Here is an 18,679-nt window from a genome sequence, read left to right as displayed (position 1 = left end):
TAAAACTTGTTTTAAATGGTGAGCAGCACAAACATATGCATGTTTTCTGATTATTTCTTTACTCATTAATTGTACTATTTTTACATATTTTTTGTTTTACAATTATGTCTTGAATTAATGAGATCAATTTATGGTTTGAGTGAACATTAACGGGATTTATTAACACTGGCTTATACTGGGGGGCCAGCAACTTTCTACCACCCCTTGGGGGCGCCATTGCATGGAAGGCAAAGGTGAAGACACGGTCCAAAGCCAGCTTCATCAGTGTGCTAAAGGTTAACGGCCTGGTTTCCAGACCAGAACACATACCGTTTATGACCTCGCCACCAGGAGGAAAGCCATAATAAAGTCCCTTCTCCTGACTTCCTTATCTGCTAGAAGTCACAAGAAGTCTCCTTCAGAGCACGAGACTTTTAAACTTTAACACAATTAACATATAATCTTAATCCGGCTCATACAATGACTTCCTCACTTTACAGATTAATTAAAATCATATTCTGAATTTTTACAATGAATGTTTCATCTAAAGTGATTTAATGTCTTGATTGCTTGAAAGTACCGTATGTAAATGGCTGTGAACAGGTGGACTGTCAACGTCACTCATGCAATTGCATATAAGAGGGCGTTAACCCGGATGTGGACGTGGCGTTGGCATTCCACCTGGCTTAGCTTGTTGCAGCAGACCAAACTCAGGGGCGTGTCCAGGGAGTGGCCTGGGGTAGCACATGCCACCCTTAGAATCTGATTGGCCACCCCAGGTGCCACCCCACTAAGATCCAGTTTAAATTGACTTTACATTGTCGACAAAAGGCTTGGGTTGTAAACTCCAAAATAGTGTGTGGTTGCATGCACCTTTCACCTAGTTTTCTAGCCCAGGTATGTAGTATTAATATTATTTAATATTTTTTCATATTCACATACATAGTATTTAGAGTCCCACTCAACTCCAGTTGGTGGCAGTAATGCAACAAGAAGTGACTTGCTAACCACCACAAAAGTGCAATGTGAAACTCAAAAATTCACTAGAAAGTAAATAAAAAATGATTTGTGTAAATAAATAAATAAGCGTAACCATTGGTGCCACCCATGAATAAACAAGTGCCCCACATGGGCCACCCCATTTTAAAAGTCCTGGACATGGCTCTGACCAAACTTCCACGTAAGTGAGGGTATTCTGACTAAAATTGATTAAATAAGAACGTGTCGTCCTAACAAATGCTTGTACATTTAGTCTATGGTCTTGCCGTGCCAAGCCTCTGCGTGACATTACTTTGATTGCACCCCATGGCAGGAGGAGCAAGGCATTTGTTCTTTGTTTCTGTTTGTCGCTCCTGATGTTTGTCAGCGATTGTCTTTCATTTGTAAATTATGTATTTTCAGTTTTCACGGTGTTTGCAAAGTGATTGGCACCAGGTGCTTGGTGCGATTCTGGGAATGAGATGTGTGCATCTACAGCCTGACGCTAATACAAAGTTGCACCCGTCGAAGCTCTCCTCCTTATTTCTCTTGGATGCCAAGGGGCAGCAACACCGTACTTTACGGAGTATAAGTCGCACCAGTCATAAAATGTATAATGAAGAAGAAGACATATATAAGTCGCACTGGACTATAAGTCGCATTTTGGGGGGAAATTTTATTATTTTTATTACAAAATCTGAGACCGAGCGTTTCACATTGCAAGACAAGTACCGGTAACAATAACAGGATAAACAACCAGGGCGCAGCAGCGCGCCACGGTCTCCAGCAGAGGATGGCGGTGTTTAAAACCCTCCCAGCGGGACAGGGGAGCTAATTCCTGGGCCGGAGCCGGCCCGCAGCACCCCGCCACAGGCTGCAGCAGGTGATGGCGGTGTTTAAAACCCTCCCAGCGGGACAGGGGAACTCATTCCTGGGTCGGAGCCGCCCGGCCCACGGTTTCCAGCAGGTGATAGCAGGGCAGAGGAGCTTATTCCTGGTCCAGAGCCGGTACGCAGCAGTGCGGTATACATAATTTGGTATATAAGTCGCTCCAGAGTATAAGTCGCAGGACCAGCCAGACTATGAAAAAAAGTGCGACTTATAGTACAGAAAATACGGAAATGATGAATCAAAATAACTGTTGAAATGCATTATTTCAGATCTTAAATACACCAAACCAATTTCATTGATTAAAATATCAGTTATGTCACATATTTCAGTATGTTAAAAATTGGCTGTTTCATATTTACTTCACATTTTACGTGAAATATTCGTTTCAAGAGGTTTCTTAAAAAGGATGTGCTGTCTGAGAATTTTGTTAACGCCTCCTACATTTTCTGGCCTCTGGTTTGTCTTCAACAGACCCTTAAAATAGAGGTACCCTTCCTCTTTCCGGCAGTTCCAGCCAAGAAGCTAAAAATTAACAATTCATGGGAGATCAAACCAGGTCCTTTAACAGAATATTGTTAGCGGCATCGAACCACCTTCCTCAGAACCAAAACAACTTTTATTTGTTGTAACCTGCAAAACGGACTGCCAGCTTCCAGCAGTCACCCAGGGGAGTATCTCACTGACCAGCCATGTGGATTCAGAGGAAGCTATGGCCTTTGGATACCTCCAAAGTCCAATCACTCGCCTTGTCGAGACGGCTTTGCTCGCCGGCCAGATCAATGAAATCTAGTAATAAAGTTATACATTGATTTTTAAACTTTATTCTTATGGCTAATGATTATACAGAAGAACTGTAGATAAATGATTATTCAAAGTAAAATCAACTGAGACAATAACCAACTCTGATGAAGCATGACACTGGATGTTATTAAGTGTGATATCCGGGATTATAAAAATAATCTGGCTGAATTTAGTGATGTTTAATAGGTCATCAAATTAATCTTGAAGAACAAATTGCAGGTTAGACTCCCATGAACCAATGTTTAGAATAACAACAGAAACTCGTTTTAACTTTTTTTTTTTACACAAAACATACATTATTTAGTCATTTTTGTGAGAATTTTTTTTTTGGCCAAACCAAGTGACATCAGCTGAGGGAGTCCTGTTAGCTTAATCCAGAGTCTGTCAGCTGTCTCATACTCATTAATATCCGTTCAGCTAACATAGTTTAGCTTAGAGACAGGGAGAGAGACGCCTGTCATCCGGTTCTGGAGCTTATGCAGGCTTCTGTGAGCTGGTTCCGACCCAGACACCAGTGAGTCAGTCAAGCTGGGATTTTTAAAAGTCATGAATCCTCTCCTGGTGGTCCAGGCAGTTCTGACCTGGTTCCAACCAAGCCCCCACAATGCAGCTCAAAAATTTAGGCCAACCCGGAAGTACCAAAAATTGCAGTTCCATCCTCATCCACTAGGGGCTGGTGTCAGAAGCGAGCAAATCCTCATTGACTCCCATGTTAAAAATACCAGTTTCACAGCAGAAATAAACATGTTTACAGCCTGGTACCAAAACATGTTTTTGGTTTACATGATCTAGTTTACACTCATGACAACTCTGAGGGGGGTGAATGTTTTCTCACTCTTCTGTTTAAGTGTATTAAAAGCCTAAAATTCTGTATAATTAATGAGCATCAGACCCACGTGACCACAGAGCTAGCTCCGGGGAAAGGCCTCAGTAGAGCCTCGGTCTGGCCTGGAAACTGTTCCGGGATTTTGAGTCTCTGTGTGTGTGTATTCTTGTTTGGATATTTTTTGTGCAATTGTTGGACAAAATGACTTGTTGTGGCACTAATAGAGTGTCCAAGGAGTCTCCACTTCATTTATTTCGGTAAGTAAAATTATATTTATGTATTTTAGGTCACTGCCGAGCTGAGCTTAGATTTTAGCATGTACTGTTTAACCATGAAATTTAAATGTAATAGGGTAAAACCCAGTGCATTTAACATAATGCTGCACTTTAGAAAATGGGTAGAAATATAACATGTTGGTGGAGCTGGGTTCCCACTATCGGCTTGTGGAGCTCTCAGGAGACCGATGTTTTCCACCTGGTTCTCCCCTCCCCGCAGCCCGGCGCATCTGTCTGATCGCGGCTTCTGTCAGATGCGCGGGCTGCCGGCTTGTGGAGCTCTGGGATGGAAACCTTTCCACCCGGTTCTCCCCAGCGGCAGCTCTGTGCATCTCAGATCGCAGCAACGCTTGTGTGCTGCGCGGCTGCCGGTTTTCAGCAGCTTTCGGGAGACCTCTGTGTTCCACCCGGTTTTACCCAGCGGTCAGCCCGGCGTATCTCTGACTCAGAAGCTCTGGTGTTGTGCACAGTTAACTCCGGTTGTAGCTAGGTTGCTAACTCCGTTAGCTTAGCTCCCACCTCCGCGTTAGCTTTGGGTTAGCTTCAGGTTAGCTTGTAGCTAGTTCGACCGGGTGTCATCAGTCAATCCCAGCCTTACAGCCCCACCCTCAGCTCCACCTCTCTTCCCTTTTGTGGAATTGTCTGGGCTTGACGGAACCTGTGACACGGTCAAAATGGCGGTGGTGGCCACCTCCCATTTTAGCTCAAAAACTTATTATTGGAGCCTATGGAAACCCATTATCCAATATTTATATGTCGTTGGTTCCAACCCAGACACCAGCTTGACTGACCCGCTGAGCCGCCTGTCTCTTCTGGTGGTCAGTTCTGACCTGGTTCAAACGGTGATCTGAGCTCCAGAAATCCACATAACTTTTTTAAACCCCACCATGGGTCTCCAGAGCCCAGCGCGGACCTCCCTGACCCGGTACCGACCGATGTGGGATACAGAAGTCTGTCTTTTCAGCTGCACAAAATGCCCTCAGGCACAGAGATAGAGGCGTTGTTTCTCTGATCTGGAAACCCGTGGACTCAATGTCCAGACAGGCTGGAGTTGGTTAACCTCGATTAACTCACTCTGATTGGTTGTAACTCAGCAGGAAATTACATCAGCAGACATTTTCCAAGACAACCAGCATTAGTAAAATGAGAAGAGTTGCTGGCAAAGCAGAATGGAAGCAAAAGAAAAAGTAATGATCACGCTAAAAATCCAACTCCCGACAGGAGAAAACACGGCAGAATTCCTAAACTACGGTTTCATTAACGTGGCTTTGTTGTCTCAGAGCGCCGTGTAAAACGACACTTCTGGTCAATGAACGCCACATTTTACATCACTCAGTTGCTCTCATCCTCTGAATGGATTATATTATGATTTACTTTGATAGAGTAAATGCTTTTAAAGTTATTATTGTTACTGTGAGCGCTTTCTGGTGCTGATCAGTGACATCACTCGCTGCCAAAGCAGTCGTGATACGCTGACGTCTGTGTAAAGTTCTGAAAGGGCTGCATTTGAATGGAGACACAACAGCTGAGAGGACTGTGACATTTCCCCGTACCAGGCATTACCCTGGAAGCACAGCTGATTAATGATGAAAGACCTGCATATATATAGTGTATTTTACAGTGAATTGTTCATTCATTCACACACATGTCAATGCTGATGAGCTACATCGTAACCACAGCTGCCATAGGGCTCTCTGATGAGATTTTTATTACCCGAAGAAGAACCAGTCATAGGCGATGGTCAGGTACAGAATCTCAGCAGGCTCCAGGTTGGCATGCACTGCTCCATCCTGTAAAAACACGACAGCTGCAAGACTCATTTCAAACTGGTCTCATGTTGGATTAGATTAGGACACATGTAGAACACTATGGGTGAGATTTGGCCTACATGACACTACCCATACACCAACTTGAACCAGGTGTTCCTGTTTTAAAGGTACACCGAGTAGCTTTGTCATATTTTTAATCCTTTTCTTGAACCAGTAGGGGCTAAAACAACATTTTACAAGGTTAGTCAATCATTTCTCAGCTCCCTCTAGAAACCCACCTTAGTAACGTGAGCCCCTGTGGACGAGTGACCTGAATTCTCAGTCACATATCTCACAAAGAGCAGTTATGCTTTAAGGTAATCCATGTTTACACCTCAAAACCGTGGCGTTCAAGTCTCCCGCTTTAGCCGGGAAACTCCCATATTTTGCTCGTCTTCCCGTGTCAATACCCTACATAACCTTTTTGAAAAAGCTCAATTTTCTAACATGATTTGTGTGGAGCCATCAGAGGAGAAGAGATTAAACATGAGTGCTGAAGGAAGTTTAAAGTACTTACAGCCCAAAGGGACAGCCTGAGGAGCGAGACAAATAGAGGTGTTCTGTCCCACCCTGATATGCAGTGCACTAGGAGGCCACAGTCATCTGAAACACAGACCCACCATGAACAATGTAAACACTTTTAATCATTGCATTTGCAGTGGTCTCTAGTACGAATGAATGCCTTGTAAGCTGTACGAGGGGGCGGGGCTTGTTTCAGGATCTAGAAGTGAGCCACACCAGAGCTGAGCTTCAGACAGCAGGAGTCTGATTTCATGATATTTGGACATTTCTCCTCTGACTGGATATGCGACTCTACCACTGACTCTGTTTTCTCTGCAACGTTGATGTTTTATCACCAATAATAACACATAACCGGAACTGCGCTGCTCTGGGTGGCTGCATGTTGGAGTAGCTCTGTTGACTACATGCAAGTTTTGCCTTTTCTTGGACATTTTTTCTTCTAGTTTCTCAAGAAAAACAGTATTTTTTTTGGACATTTTACTTTTCTTTTTCTGGTGCTGTGACGCTTGGAGGATTTTTACTGCTATTTTTTCACTTTTTGAGCATTTGTTATGATGCGTAACCATGGCAACAAGCTGGTTTACAATCGGGAGCAGCTGATTAACATTGGAAAGGCTGAAATAATACCTCAACTGAAGCCACAAATCCCAAATGAGCTAAAACGCAAGAAGCGTGGATGCAGAGCGGGAGCAAAATGGAGACAGAGAAAGAGGAAATTCAAACCATCTCTTCCATCGATCATAATGGGCGATGGGAGATCACTGGCCAACCAGATGGATGAACTCCAAGCCCTTTCAAGGACTCAGCTAGAGTATCGGCAGTGTAGTGTTATGTGTTTCAGTGAGACGTGGCTGCAAGACCATATCCCCGATTCCAGCATCTCTCTGCCAGGATTCCTGACTGTACGAGCAGACAGAGATCTGAAGAGGAGCGGGAAAAGAAAAGGAGGTGGCGTGGCAGTGCTTGTCAACAACAAATGGTGCCGTCCAGGTCATGTTTCAGTGAAATGTCGTCTCAACAGCCCAGATGTTGAACTCTTGGTAGAAACCCCCAAATTCCACTACCTCCGCTCCGCTCCGCCCCCGCCTTCCGCAGCCGCTCGCTTCCGAACTCAATTTTTACTGGTACCCGCTCAACAACGGCTCCGCTCCGGAGACCTGAGGTGGGCAAACAAGCATGCGCGGGATTTTCGAGATCTTGCGATACAGTCCGAGCAATAAACGCGGAAGTTAGATCCAAACACCCGTTGTGTGAGAGAAGCATCGGCATGAACTGTTTAATCTGCCCATCATTTGTGTTGAGAGATCAGCAGTGTTTGGATCAACAAAGTGTGACTACTTTGAAAGTGGAAACTGTATTTATGGCTTACTTTTGTGCATTTAAAGTTCAGCCGCCATTGATAGTTGTTAAAAGTTGTTAAATCTGTGCATATGAAACAAAAAACGCCTTTTGTTTATCGATTTATTGTGAAAAACGGAAGTTGTGCTTGCTCCTTTTCCTGTTGGGCGGTTGTGATTCCTGTCCATTTACTGCGGAGGTGCTCCGGCGTCCGGCAAAAATAGGATCGATTCTATTTTTGCCGGACGCCGGAAAAGAGGGCGGCGCACTGCGCCGCATTGCCGGAGCACGGCCGCAGTAGTGGAATTGCTCTGATTGACTACAACGGGACTGATTTTGCTCCGGCGTTCGTGTCGGAGCGGAGCGGAGGTAGTGGAATTTGGGGGTCAGTTGTCGCCCATATTTTTTGCCAAGAGAGTTCACCAGTATTGTCTTGGCAACCGTTTCTATTCCACCTTCAGCCATTGCTGAAAATGCATGTGATGCCATCGGTTCCGTTGTCGCTAAGCTAGAAACCCAGCACCCCAATGCATTTGTGGTCGAATCTGGTGATTTTAATCATGCCTCGCTCTCTGCTACACTTCCAACATTTCAACAGTTTGTCAGCTGCTCCACCAGAGAAAACAAGACATTGGATTTATGTTATGCAAACGTAAAGATCAGATCACAATCTTGATTGTCTCTGCTCAGAATACAAACCACTTGTTCACAGGCAACCTGTGACAAGAAGAACTGTGAGAAAATGGTCACAGGACGCTGAAGAAGCCCTGCAGGGTTGTTTTGAGACCACAGATTGGATGACTCTCTGCCAAGGATATGAAGAGGACATCAATGCGATGACTGGATGTGTCACTGACTACATAAACTTCTATGTGGACAACATCATACCCACCAGAACAGTGGGATGCTTCGCTAATAACTAACCCTGGATCACCAGTGAACTGAAGAATCTGCCAAATGAGAAAAAAAGAGCCTTCAAGGAGGAAGACAGGGAATTATTGAGGAGTATACATAAGCAACTGAAGATCAAGATCAGAGACAGCAAGGAGGCATACAGGAAGAAGCTGGAGAACAAACTACAGAGGAACAATGTCAGAGATGTCTGGTCAGGGATGAAGAAGATCACAGGCTTCAAGCACAGGAAGGATAGCACAGATGGCAGCCTGGACACAGCCAATGAACTGAACAAGTTCTTCAATAGGTTCAGTTCAGGAACAAACCCAGCATCCTCCTCGCATGTCCCCAGCCAATCAGATATCCCATCCTCCTCTGATCCAACATTTTCCTGTCACACGCCAGCTCATTTGTCCTCTAACGCAGTCATGGACTCTTCTGGTTGTATAAATCTGTCTTCAACCAAGTCAGGAGATGCTGCTGCCCCAGTTACCTCCCCCTCCCACCTATCTGTCTCTTGAAGTCAGGTGAAGAGGAAGCTGGAGAGACTGAACAGGAACAAGGCTGCAGGTCCAGATGGTGTCAGCCCCAGAGTACTGAAGGCCTGTGCAGAGCAGCTCTGTGGGATTCTGCAGCACCTCTTCAACCTCAGCTTGGCCTAGGAGAAGGTTCCAGTCCTGTGGAAGACATCCTGCCTTGTTCAAAACTTGCCCATCAGTCAATGACGACTACAGGCCGGTTGCCCTGACATCCCCCATCATGAAGGTCCTGGAGAGACTCCTGTTGGTCCACCTGAATAAGCAAACTAGGACATATCAGGACCTGCTGCAGTTTGCTCATCGCCATGGAGATGAAGATGCCATCATTCAGCTGCTTCAACCAACCCACTGTCATCTGGACAAAGCAGGCAGCAGTGTGAGGGTCATGTTCTTTGATGTCTCCAGTGCATTTAACACAATCCAGCCTGATGTACTTTGCCAGAAACTCCAGAAGACACAGGTGGGGGCCTCAACTATCGCCTGGATTAAAGACTACCTGACAAACAGACCACAGTTTGTGAGGCTGAAGAACTGCACATCAAACCAGGCGATCAGTAACACTGGAGCACCACAGGGGACTGTACTCTCACCATTCCTTTTCACCCTGTACACCTCAGACTTCCAGTACAAATCAGAGACCTGTCATCTACAGAAATACTCAGATGACTCTGCAGTTGCCGGGTGTATCAGAGATGGACAGGAAGCTGAGTACAGAGAGCTGGTGGAGCGCTTTGTGGCATGGTGTGGAAACAATCATCTGACCTTGAACGTGAACAAAACAAAGGAGATGATTTTAGACTTCAGAAGAAACAGGGTGGAGTCAAACACTGTTTCCATCATGGGAGAAGAAGTGGAGGTGGTTGAGGAATACAAATACCTTGGAGTTCACCTGGACAACAGACTGGACTGGAGAAAGAACAGCGAAGCCATTTACAAGAAGGGACACAGCAGACTGCACTTGTTGAGGACGCTTAGGTCCTTCAATGTCTGTAGCAAGATGCTGCAGATCTTCTACAAGTCTGTTGTTGAGAGTGTCATCTCTTCAGCCATCGTCTGTTGGGGTAGCAGCATCAGAAGCAGGGACCTGAAAAGGCTCAACAGCCTAATAAAAAAGGCTGGTTCTGTTCTGGGGACGACTGTGGAACCGCTGGAGGAGATCATGCAAAGAAGGATTCTCCAGAGAATCAAGAAAATGATGGACAACCCTGAGCATTCTCTTCACAAGACTGTCCGACAACGGAAGAGTGTCTTCAGTCAGAGGCGTCTTCAGTTTGGCTGCAACACTGACCGCTACTGGAGATCCTTCCTGCCAACAGCCATTGTAATATACAACAACTCTTTGATGACTTGATAATTATTATTATTCTGAGCTACTACAGCAATCAATTTCCCTCTGGGATTAATAAAGTACTTTTGAATTGAATAACACAAGCCTGGAGGAGTTCTGCTGTGTGGTTGAGTTTCTAATGCTAACAGTTAGCTTCTGCTAGCAAAGATGTTCTCTGCTGTTTCCAGGACGCTAAACCAACAACAGCCTTCCCCGTCGTGAGTCCAGACGGGTGAGTCCATGAATGTTAGTGTCAGTGTGACGTAGGGCTGGGGGTAAACGATTATTTTTAAAACGATTATTCTGACGATTATTTTATCGAATAGTCGACTATTCTAATGACTATTTAGAAAATTAATCTAATGATTATTTTTCTATTGCACAATTAACAAAAACCAGAAAATCTCAAATAAATTCCTCAAAAAAATTGATAAATTCTTACTGTAAGAGAATAAACACTACAGGCCTTCCATTTTGTATAACACTGCGTTTATTGTGTTGGTTGGTTATGTTCTGGTGACGTGTAGAACTTGGGAGAGCAGGCTGCTGCCTGAGAGGTGGTAGAAGATGGAGTGTCTCCATACTGCTTTGTTTTGGTCACTTATGTGCGTGAGGCGAGTGGTCTTACGGGTTAAACCAAACTCAGGTGATATTTTACAGTAAACCGAAAACCCACAACACTCTAACTGTAATAAAAGTGAGATCTGCACCACAAAAAAGATGAACTCTAAACCAAAACGTAACAGCTTATCCCAACGCAAGAAGCTGTTAGCAAAGATGCTAACAGTAGCTTTACCAACGTTAAGTTCAAGTTACCAAGTTTAAATAAACCAAAAACACCCAGCAGCAAACAGACCAGCACGGAGGAGAGACTGCTAGCACCAAAACAGCTCTCCTCGTGTCCGAAAGAAGCTCCTTTATGAAGGGAGAAACGCTCCCGGTGATTTTCTACATCTGCGATAGACACGAAGCAGCGCATCTGACCCCGGAAGTTGTTGTCCGTTGCCGGGAGACGAAGGGGCAAAACAGGAAAATAATCTAGTAGTGGACGGACGTTGTTCCGGGTCTTCTGTATTTGGCCGAGATGTTAGTGAAGGCGGAGAAGAGGGTGAACTAGAGGAAAAACAGGCAGATTCCTCCTCTATTTACAAACTCCTGGGGATGCAACAAGTGGGCGCGGTGCGTCGACTTCCGGATCTGACGTCGACAAATTTTTAGAATCGAGCCGTCGACTTCGTCGAGGCTTCGCTACAGCCCTAGTGTGACGTAGATCTGTCAGGATTTTCTAATCCTAGTTTCACCGTCTGATTTCCATCAGAAGCTGATGCAGGAGGTAGGTGTAGGAGACTATTTTATGTTCAGCCTGCATGAAACTCTCAGAGTGACCCGTTTGGATCAGATAACATTGAAAAGGTTTTTCAGTATCACATTGACAGTTACTAGTGGCAGGATGCTTTGAGGAAGTTGCACAAGTTCTTGAAGATTATAAGTTATTCAGAAATCATTCCTCATGTGTAAGAACAACCTGACCCAAACAAACCATTTCAGCTTCCACACCAGTAGGTCACCCACTCCATCCTTTTTTCACTAAAATACTAAACTCCCCTACCTCTGCTAAGACATCTCCCCCAAACCCATCCTTTAGTTGAAAACAACGAGCTGAGATTTGGAGCTGCTGACCCCATCCCAGCTGCATTACACTCAGCTGAGACCCTCTCCAGAAAGGTCACAAGGTCACAGTTCAAAAGATAATCACATCCTCTGCAGAAAGCAGAGATGGGATCCATAAAACCCATGAACAGAACTGGTGATAAAAATGGGTGTGGACCATCAAGAAAGCATATCCTGGGTCTCTTCTTCAGATGTGAAGCAATTCCAGCAAGAATAGGCCAACCCCCCTCAAAGACCAAAGTACAGGCCAGGTTAGGGAACCTCCATGTGCTACACTGCTGCTATATAAAAATCCTTTCTTCATCTCCCCCTGAGCGAGGGAATCTCTCTTTTATTTAAAGCTGTTTTAACTCATCTGCAGAACAAACGAACACCGTCACTCACCCCTCCGCTCCAGTACCATCCCTGGGTTACTGTACCACACCTCTATTTCTACAGCACATGTAAAAATGTGCTACTCTTCAGAAAATCAAAAGGCCATACAATCTGAAGATGTTTTGTATTTCTGCTCCACGTGCTCAACAGGAAAGAAAGCTCTGAGATGGAGGGGTCTGGTCTGGGCTTCCTGCTAGGGCTACAGCTCCCCTGGCCCACAAAAATGAGACTATTCTATATTTGACTTTATTTCTGTTTTACTCACACCCTATAGTTCATTCTGTACAATATTGTGATGTTGGCACGCACATTTAAGCTAGCTAGCGCATTGAGACACCTGCTCGCTCCACAGAATCTCCTGAAAGCACAGGTCCATGTCTCTCCTTTAGCCAACGTCTCTCCTGGCTTGTCTCCGCTCAGCAGGCTCATACCTGTATGGTTGTGATCCACCATAAGGATAATAATTAAACATTTAAAGTGACAGTGTGTATTTTTCCTCCCAATAGGGGGCAGTAGATATCTAAATCATTGCAAGCAAGCAGTATTTTTGTGTTGCAGTAAAACCTCACCACCATTAAGCCTGATCCATGCTTCTGCGTCAGCTCCGCAGGAGACAGACACGCACGGACTGACGGAAGCGTTTTGCTCTCAGACGTCTCCGTCTCCTGGAGAGCGTTGCAAAGCAATTCCCCGGCAGGACAGCAGAGGGCGTAGTGCTGTTCTGTGGTATCCTGTCATGTATCGGTCCAAGATAGTGTGTTTATATTGTGTTTTTTGTATATGAGAGACTTTTTAACATACAAATTTGTCTCTCATCCTCCTCCACCTCTTCATGCGCTCGCCACCTCTAAACCCACGTCTCCTGTCATTTCCGTCCACAAATAAAACGCTTGCTGCGCATCTTTTCACTCCTCCAGTCACGGGGGAGTTAAACGTTCATGTTTTAGAGTTTTTTCATGAGGTGTTCTTCAAGCTTCTCCGTGTCTGCCCCTAGTTATCCTCGGCTCTCTTTATGTTTTTGAGAGCGCAATGGCGGCGGTGTAGACGACAGCGGCGTCCTGACCAATCACAAGCTTGCGTTGTCCGTCTCGACTGACGGATGTTTAGAAAAGAGAGCTAGACTCCGTCTGTCCTTGCGGGGCTGTCCGGCAGGCCCGCAAGGACGTTGCGTATCTCCGCGCTGACGCAGACGGAGAAGCATGAATCAGGCTTCAGGGTCAAAAAGCCCCAAGGAGTGTGAACTTCAGCTACATAACAAGCACATCAGACTCCCAAACATCACGGGCAACGAGTGAAGAGGTAAAGTGTGAAACATTTATGAATGGTGAAAGTTTTGTAACCGTTTGCTACAAATCAATAAATGTGTTTTGTCCTCATGGGCTCCTGTAGGAAGCATGGCGTCTCCCAGAGATTTAGACCCGCTCACGTACTTTAGACCTGATTTTTATGGTTAGATGTTACAAAGCCGCCGATATTTTTCAACAACTGGGCGTCATTTCATTCATTTCCAACAACATTTTGATGGAAATTTCCAGAGATTAATGGTAAGAACTACACATCGTCTTTTTAAAGGAAGTCAGAACCGGCATGAGAATCCATACTTTGCTCCGGCTCAAGCTAATAGCTCTCACTTCTGGTTTGGCAGATAAAATGTTTTTCTCACAAAAATGACTCCCAAAGCCTAAATAATTTGTGGAAATTGTCATTTAGAACGAGCTCCTGTTATATTTCTGTAAACATTTGTACAAAGGAGGTTTTACTTGCATGTGCTCTTTTCGTGCCCAGAACCCAAAAATGGAGTTTTGTCTGCAGAGGAAGAGGACCTCTGTCCAGTCTAACCAGCAGAAATGGTTCAGGAGCCCTCGACCATAACCAAGCCGAAGTGTGACCGTGACTTCGGACTGCTTGTTAAACCACCGCCAACACCAGGGAGGGTTTTCAGACCGATGACTTATTTAAACCGGCGCCATTTCAACCCTAAAAGCACCTGACAGGCCAGAGCGGTGGGTTCAACCAAACTGCTAACCGCTAGCCGAATGGTTTGGGGTCGACAGTTAGCAATAGACTGGGAATACAATTCATCCCAGTCGCCTGTTCTTTGTCCAGGTGGTGTGCGTGCATGTGTGTGTTAACAGCTCCTTAACCGCTTCTCTGGTGGCGAATGGGGGGCGGAGGTTAAACTCGGCGTAATTTGTTTCTTCGCCATGCTCCGCGATGCTTTGCAGGGACGGGTGGTGTTCACTTGAGTCAAGTCTTATTTCCAGGTTGGTAAAATGTCTGAGCTTACATTTCAGAAACTAGTGCTAAAGATAATACTTTATCATGTCACCGTAACTCTGGAGAGGTGAAAATGGCATGACACCGTCCCGTTAAGAACAAATATACACGTTCATAAACGTACTGGTGTAACCAGCAGACGACTCTCCAGGTATCGGTGAGGTCATGAGGAGTAAGGCTCCTCTCAACACATTCATGTGAAAACATAAAACACTCAGAGACACATCAGTGCCACCTACCATCATTATTGATGATGTGGAGGAGCAGCTTCAGGTAGTTCTGGGTCTGCTCTACAAGGTCCCATGACTGAGTTAGAAACACAAACATCTTAAGACGGAAAAGACAAATTTACAGGAGACATCTATTATCTCATGCAGTCATCTCATGGTCCAGCTGTAAAAGCTCCCTCAGCTGTTAGAGGAACAAACACAACATAAGAACAAAGTTTTATCTTTCTGTGACTGCATAGCCGATCAGCACAGGCTGGGCCACTGCTCAGCTGGCTTCAGAACGGGGAGCAGAGAGGAAAACAGCAGCAGCACAGACAAATGTCTCTGAAACCCAGAAGAGGAGGAGAAAACAAAGACTTCACCTGGTACTGAGTCCAGTCAATGTTCAGCTTCTGGGTGAAACTGGCTGGGATTGTCAAAGGGGCATCCACATAATCCTGTTGAGACCAGAACCATCAGACTGGGTTAACAGACTAAGAACCATCAGAACTCCTGCATCAGACTGGGTTAACAAAACCTGTACCTGATTCCAGTTGAACACCAGACCTTCAGCCGTGTAGTTACGGTCTTTGTATTCCTTAAAAAACTCACACCCTGAAAAGAACAGAACAAGAAAACTTTTTCACACAGCACAAGTTATCTCCACTCTTCCATTTAAAACTCCTGGTTCTCTGCTCTGGTCAGACCAGACCAAAGTAGAACTTTTGGGCCTAAATGCAAAGTGCTACATGCGACGGAGAAGACCCTGCTGATCACACCTCCCCCACTATGAAACATGGCGGTGGCAGCAACAACCTGTGGGGATGCTCTCCCCAGCAGGAACAGGGAAGTTGGTCAGAGTTGATGGGAAGATGGGTGGGGCTAAATACAGGAAAATCCTGGAGGAGGTCAACATGTCTGAAGGTGCAAAGGACTTGAGACTAAAAATGAGATTCACCTTCCAGCAAAACAATGACTGCTGTAATCCACCCGCTTCTTAAAAATCCGAGTCTCGACCCCTCTCTCCACAGCAGCTTCAGACCCATCTCTAAACTTCCGTTCATCTCCAAGATCTTGGAAAAGGTTGTGGCTAAACAACTCACAGCTGCTCTTGATGAACATAACATCTATGATAGCTTCCAGTCAGGTCTTCGTAGAGCTCATTCTACTGAAACAGCTCTTCTTACCCCTACTTCACACAGGAAGCATCAGCGGCACGGAACGGCCAGGACTAGACAGGAAACCACATACAGTCTCAGTGTAAAACACGCAGTCATTTTCTAAATACATGACTTGTGCTGCAATGCGATTTCATATCTGTGTAGATTACGTCAAAACATGTGACTCAACAGCTTACGGTATTTACTCCCAACCTCTTTCCAGAAGTGCAGCGGTGCGTTTTTCATGGCTTCACATGACATCAAACAGTGATAACGTGATTTCCTCTTCTGTTTCATGGAGGATGGCATAAACTCCAGGGGTTTTGTGATCTCGTGAGTCCAGCAAGGAGCATGGCAGAAAAGCCGCTCCACGGCTGAAATCTTCCTGGCGTGTACTGGCATGCAGCGTAAATTGCAAAAAAAAAATAAAAAATACCGTTCTGCAAATTATCCCTCCAGTGTCAAGTCGGGGTTAGGGTCTCTAATGACCTTCTGACCCACAGTGATGCAGGGGACTGTTCTGGTCCTGCTGGACCTGACTGCAGCCTTTGACACTGTTGACCATCACCTTCTGACCAAGTCCTCCAAACACACCCACATCACCCCGCTTCTCCTCCAGCTTCACTGGCCGCCAGTCAACTTCAGGGTACATTTCAAGATCCTGGTTCTGGTCTACAGGGCCTTACATGGACAAGCACCATCTTACATTGGTGATCTTCTTAGTCCCTACACCCCCAGCAGGTCCCTGAGGTCCAGTGATCAAAGCCTACTGGTTGTGCAGCACCAGGCTAAAGGTCAAAGGTGACAGATCATCTGCTGCTGTGGCCCCCAGACTCTGGACCTCTCTCCCCCTGAGCCTGAGATCAGTGGACTCAGTGGTCTCCTTTAAACTCACCTGTTCAGGCTTTGGCGGGACCCTCTGTTGAATCTTAATCACTATAGTTTTGATTTTTCAACACATCTGCATCGGTGATCTCTGGTATAAATTAATGCCTTGCGAGTCGATCTCTGAGGTAACAAAGCTCTGGTGCTCCGGTTTCATACGACAGGATTTAAAGTCTAATGTTCTGAGGACAGCAATAACTCAGGAGGTAGAGCGGGTTGTCCAGATACAGGAGGGTTGTAGACAGAGATTACTGCTGTTGTTTCCCTGGGCGAGGAACTTTACGCTCCCTTCTGCTGGCGGCGGTCAGAGGGGCCGGTGGCGTCTGTGCTCGGCAGCCTCGCCCCTGTCAGTGCCCCCCAGGGCAGCTGCAGCTACCATGTAGATTATCATCCTCAGTGTGTGAACGTGGGTGTGAATGAATGAACGTGGGTGTGAATGAATGAATGATACAATGTTGTGTAAAGTGCTTTGGAGTCCTCTGATACTGAAAGGCGCTTTACAAGTCCGGGTCATTCACATTCCATTTCTGGTTCTTTTTAAAACACAGGAAAGGTTTCTCTTTACCTTGCTGACAGTTTTGTTTGCGACTGCGAACTTCCTCAGAGCTGACGCTGATGGTGGCGTCACTTCCTACTCTGTTTATCCGCGGGTAGCAGAGGACGTTGTTGCCCTCTGCTGCCCGCTCTCCCCTCAACGATGATGCGGTCCCATGTGCGATCCAATGAGTAACCTCCAGAGTAGGAAGTGACGCCACCTTCAACATCCGCTCTGAGGATGTTTGCAGTCGCAAACAAAACTTCAGCAAGGTAAAGAAAAACCTTATCTGTGTTTAAAAAAGAACCTAAATGGAATCTGAAGACAAGCACAGCAAGAACGGGTCATTCACATTCATCATGTTCAACATCTCGCCTCTGATTGGCTAGCTGCCACTCAGCGACTCCACCACTGACTCCAGTGTGCACTGCAATGGCTCAGACCAGCTGATCTGAGCTCCGCTCAACCAAAGGGAAGAAAAATAATAAACCTGCAACCGTATTTTTATATCATCGATGCAACAACCTGCAGTCATTCTCTACAGCACTCAACATGAAAATGCCATGATTCCCTGTCTTTCACCCTCCTCTGCCTCTGCTGCCATGACCTGTTTCCACAGCAACCTCAGCCTGCACCTCATCAACTTCATTCATCTCACCTGTTCCTGTCATCAGCTCATCCCACACACCTGCTCCCCCTGCTATATGTTCACCAGCCAGCCACCCGTCCCCTGCCAGATTATTGAACGCTCGTTGCCAGTAAATATTCCAGCCTTTCACCTTGCCTGATCTCAGCCTCCGGACCTCATTTTCACATCTGACCCCTGCCTTAAACTCTGCCTGCCACTACGACCCTCCCCTGTCTTCTACCACATCTCCAGCCTGTTCCCTGTACCTGCTCGTCCCGATCTGGTTTTGACCCACACCTCCTCTCCAACTGTCTCCTGCCTTGCCCTCCTCGGGAAATGTCACATCTAATAAAGACATTTTATTGAACTTTTTACTGTGTTTGGTGTCATCACGGGTCTTCCAAGTTCTGGTTGTGACAGAATAATCTGGCCACAACATAGACCCGACTCTGACACAGTACTTGCTTAGGAGTTCAGCTAACATTCATTCTGACCTGTCAAGGAGTATCTCACGCTCCTTGATTTTATGGAGCTAGAAAAGGAACAGGAGTCACCGTTCTGGGAAACACGTCTGGCAATCAGGCCACAGCCGCGCAGAGGTTCCACCCCTCCGTCCAGGCCTGCTGCGACCGTCATGCGCAGTGGGTCCCTGACAACGCGACGGTGGCAGCCCCGGAAACCCTCTGTGAATTCACTGCCTTCCCAGATCCAAGGTTTAGCAGCTACGCCGCTCCAGCCTCGGGCCCCTCCTGTCGTCACGC

General features: G+C 45.9%; 1 protein-coding gene across 4 annotated transcripts in view; it reads right to left on the bottom strand.

Moving 5' to 3' along the window:
* Positions 1-18,679, bottom strand: part of mtmr14 (myotubularin related protein 14) — a 106,427-nt gene that overhangs the window by 60,064 nt on the left and 27,684 nt on the right. For all 4 annotated transcript variants that reach the window (XM_070549092.1, XM_070549095.1, XM_070549093.1 and 1 more), the window contains 5 exons: positions 15,255-15,325; positions 15,094-15,168; positions 14,741-14,807; positions 6,076-6,161; positions 5,464-5,540 (listed from right to left, as the gene is read on the bottom strand). In XM_070549092.1, the coding sequence (XP_070405193.1) occupies positions 5,464-5,540; positions 6,076-6,161; positions 14,741-14,807; positions 15,094-15,168; positions 15,255-15,325 (376 nt within the window). The remainder of the gene's footprint in view (positions 1-5,463; positions 5,541-6,075; positions 6,162-14,740; positions 14,808-15,093; positions 15,169-15,254; positions 15,326-18,679) is intronic.

Source organism: Nothobranchius furzeri, chromosome 3, assembly GCF_043380555.1.
Source record: "Nothobranchius furzeri strain GRZ-AD chromosome 3, NfurGRZ-RIMD1, whole genome shotgun sequence".
NCBI classification, from domain to species: domain Eukaryota; kingdom Metazoa; phylum Chordata; class Actinopteri; order Cyprinodontiformes; family Nothobranchiidae; genus Nothobranchius; species Nothobranchius furzeri.
The sequence above is the reverse complement of the archived record's forward strand: the minus strand, read 5'-3'. Positions and strand labels throughout refer to the sequence as shown.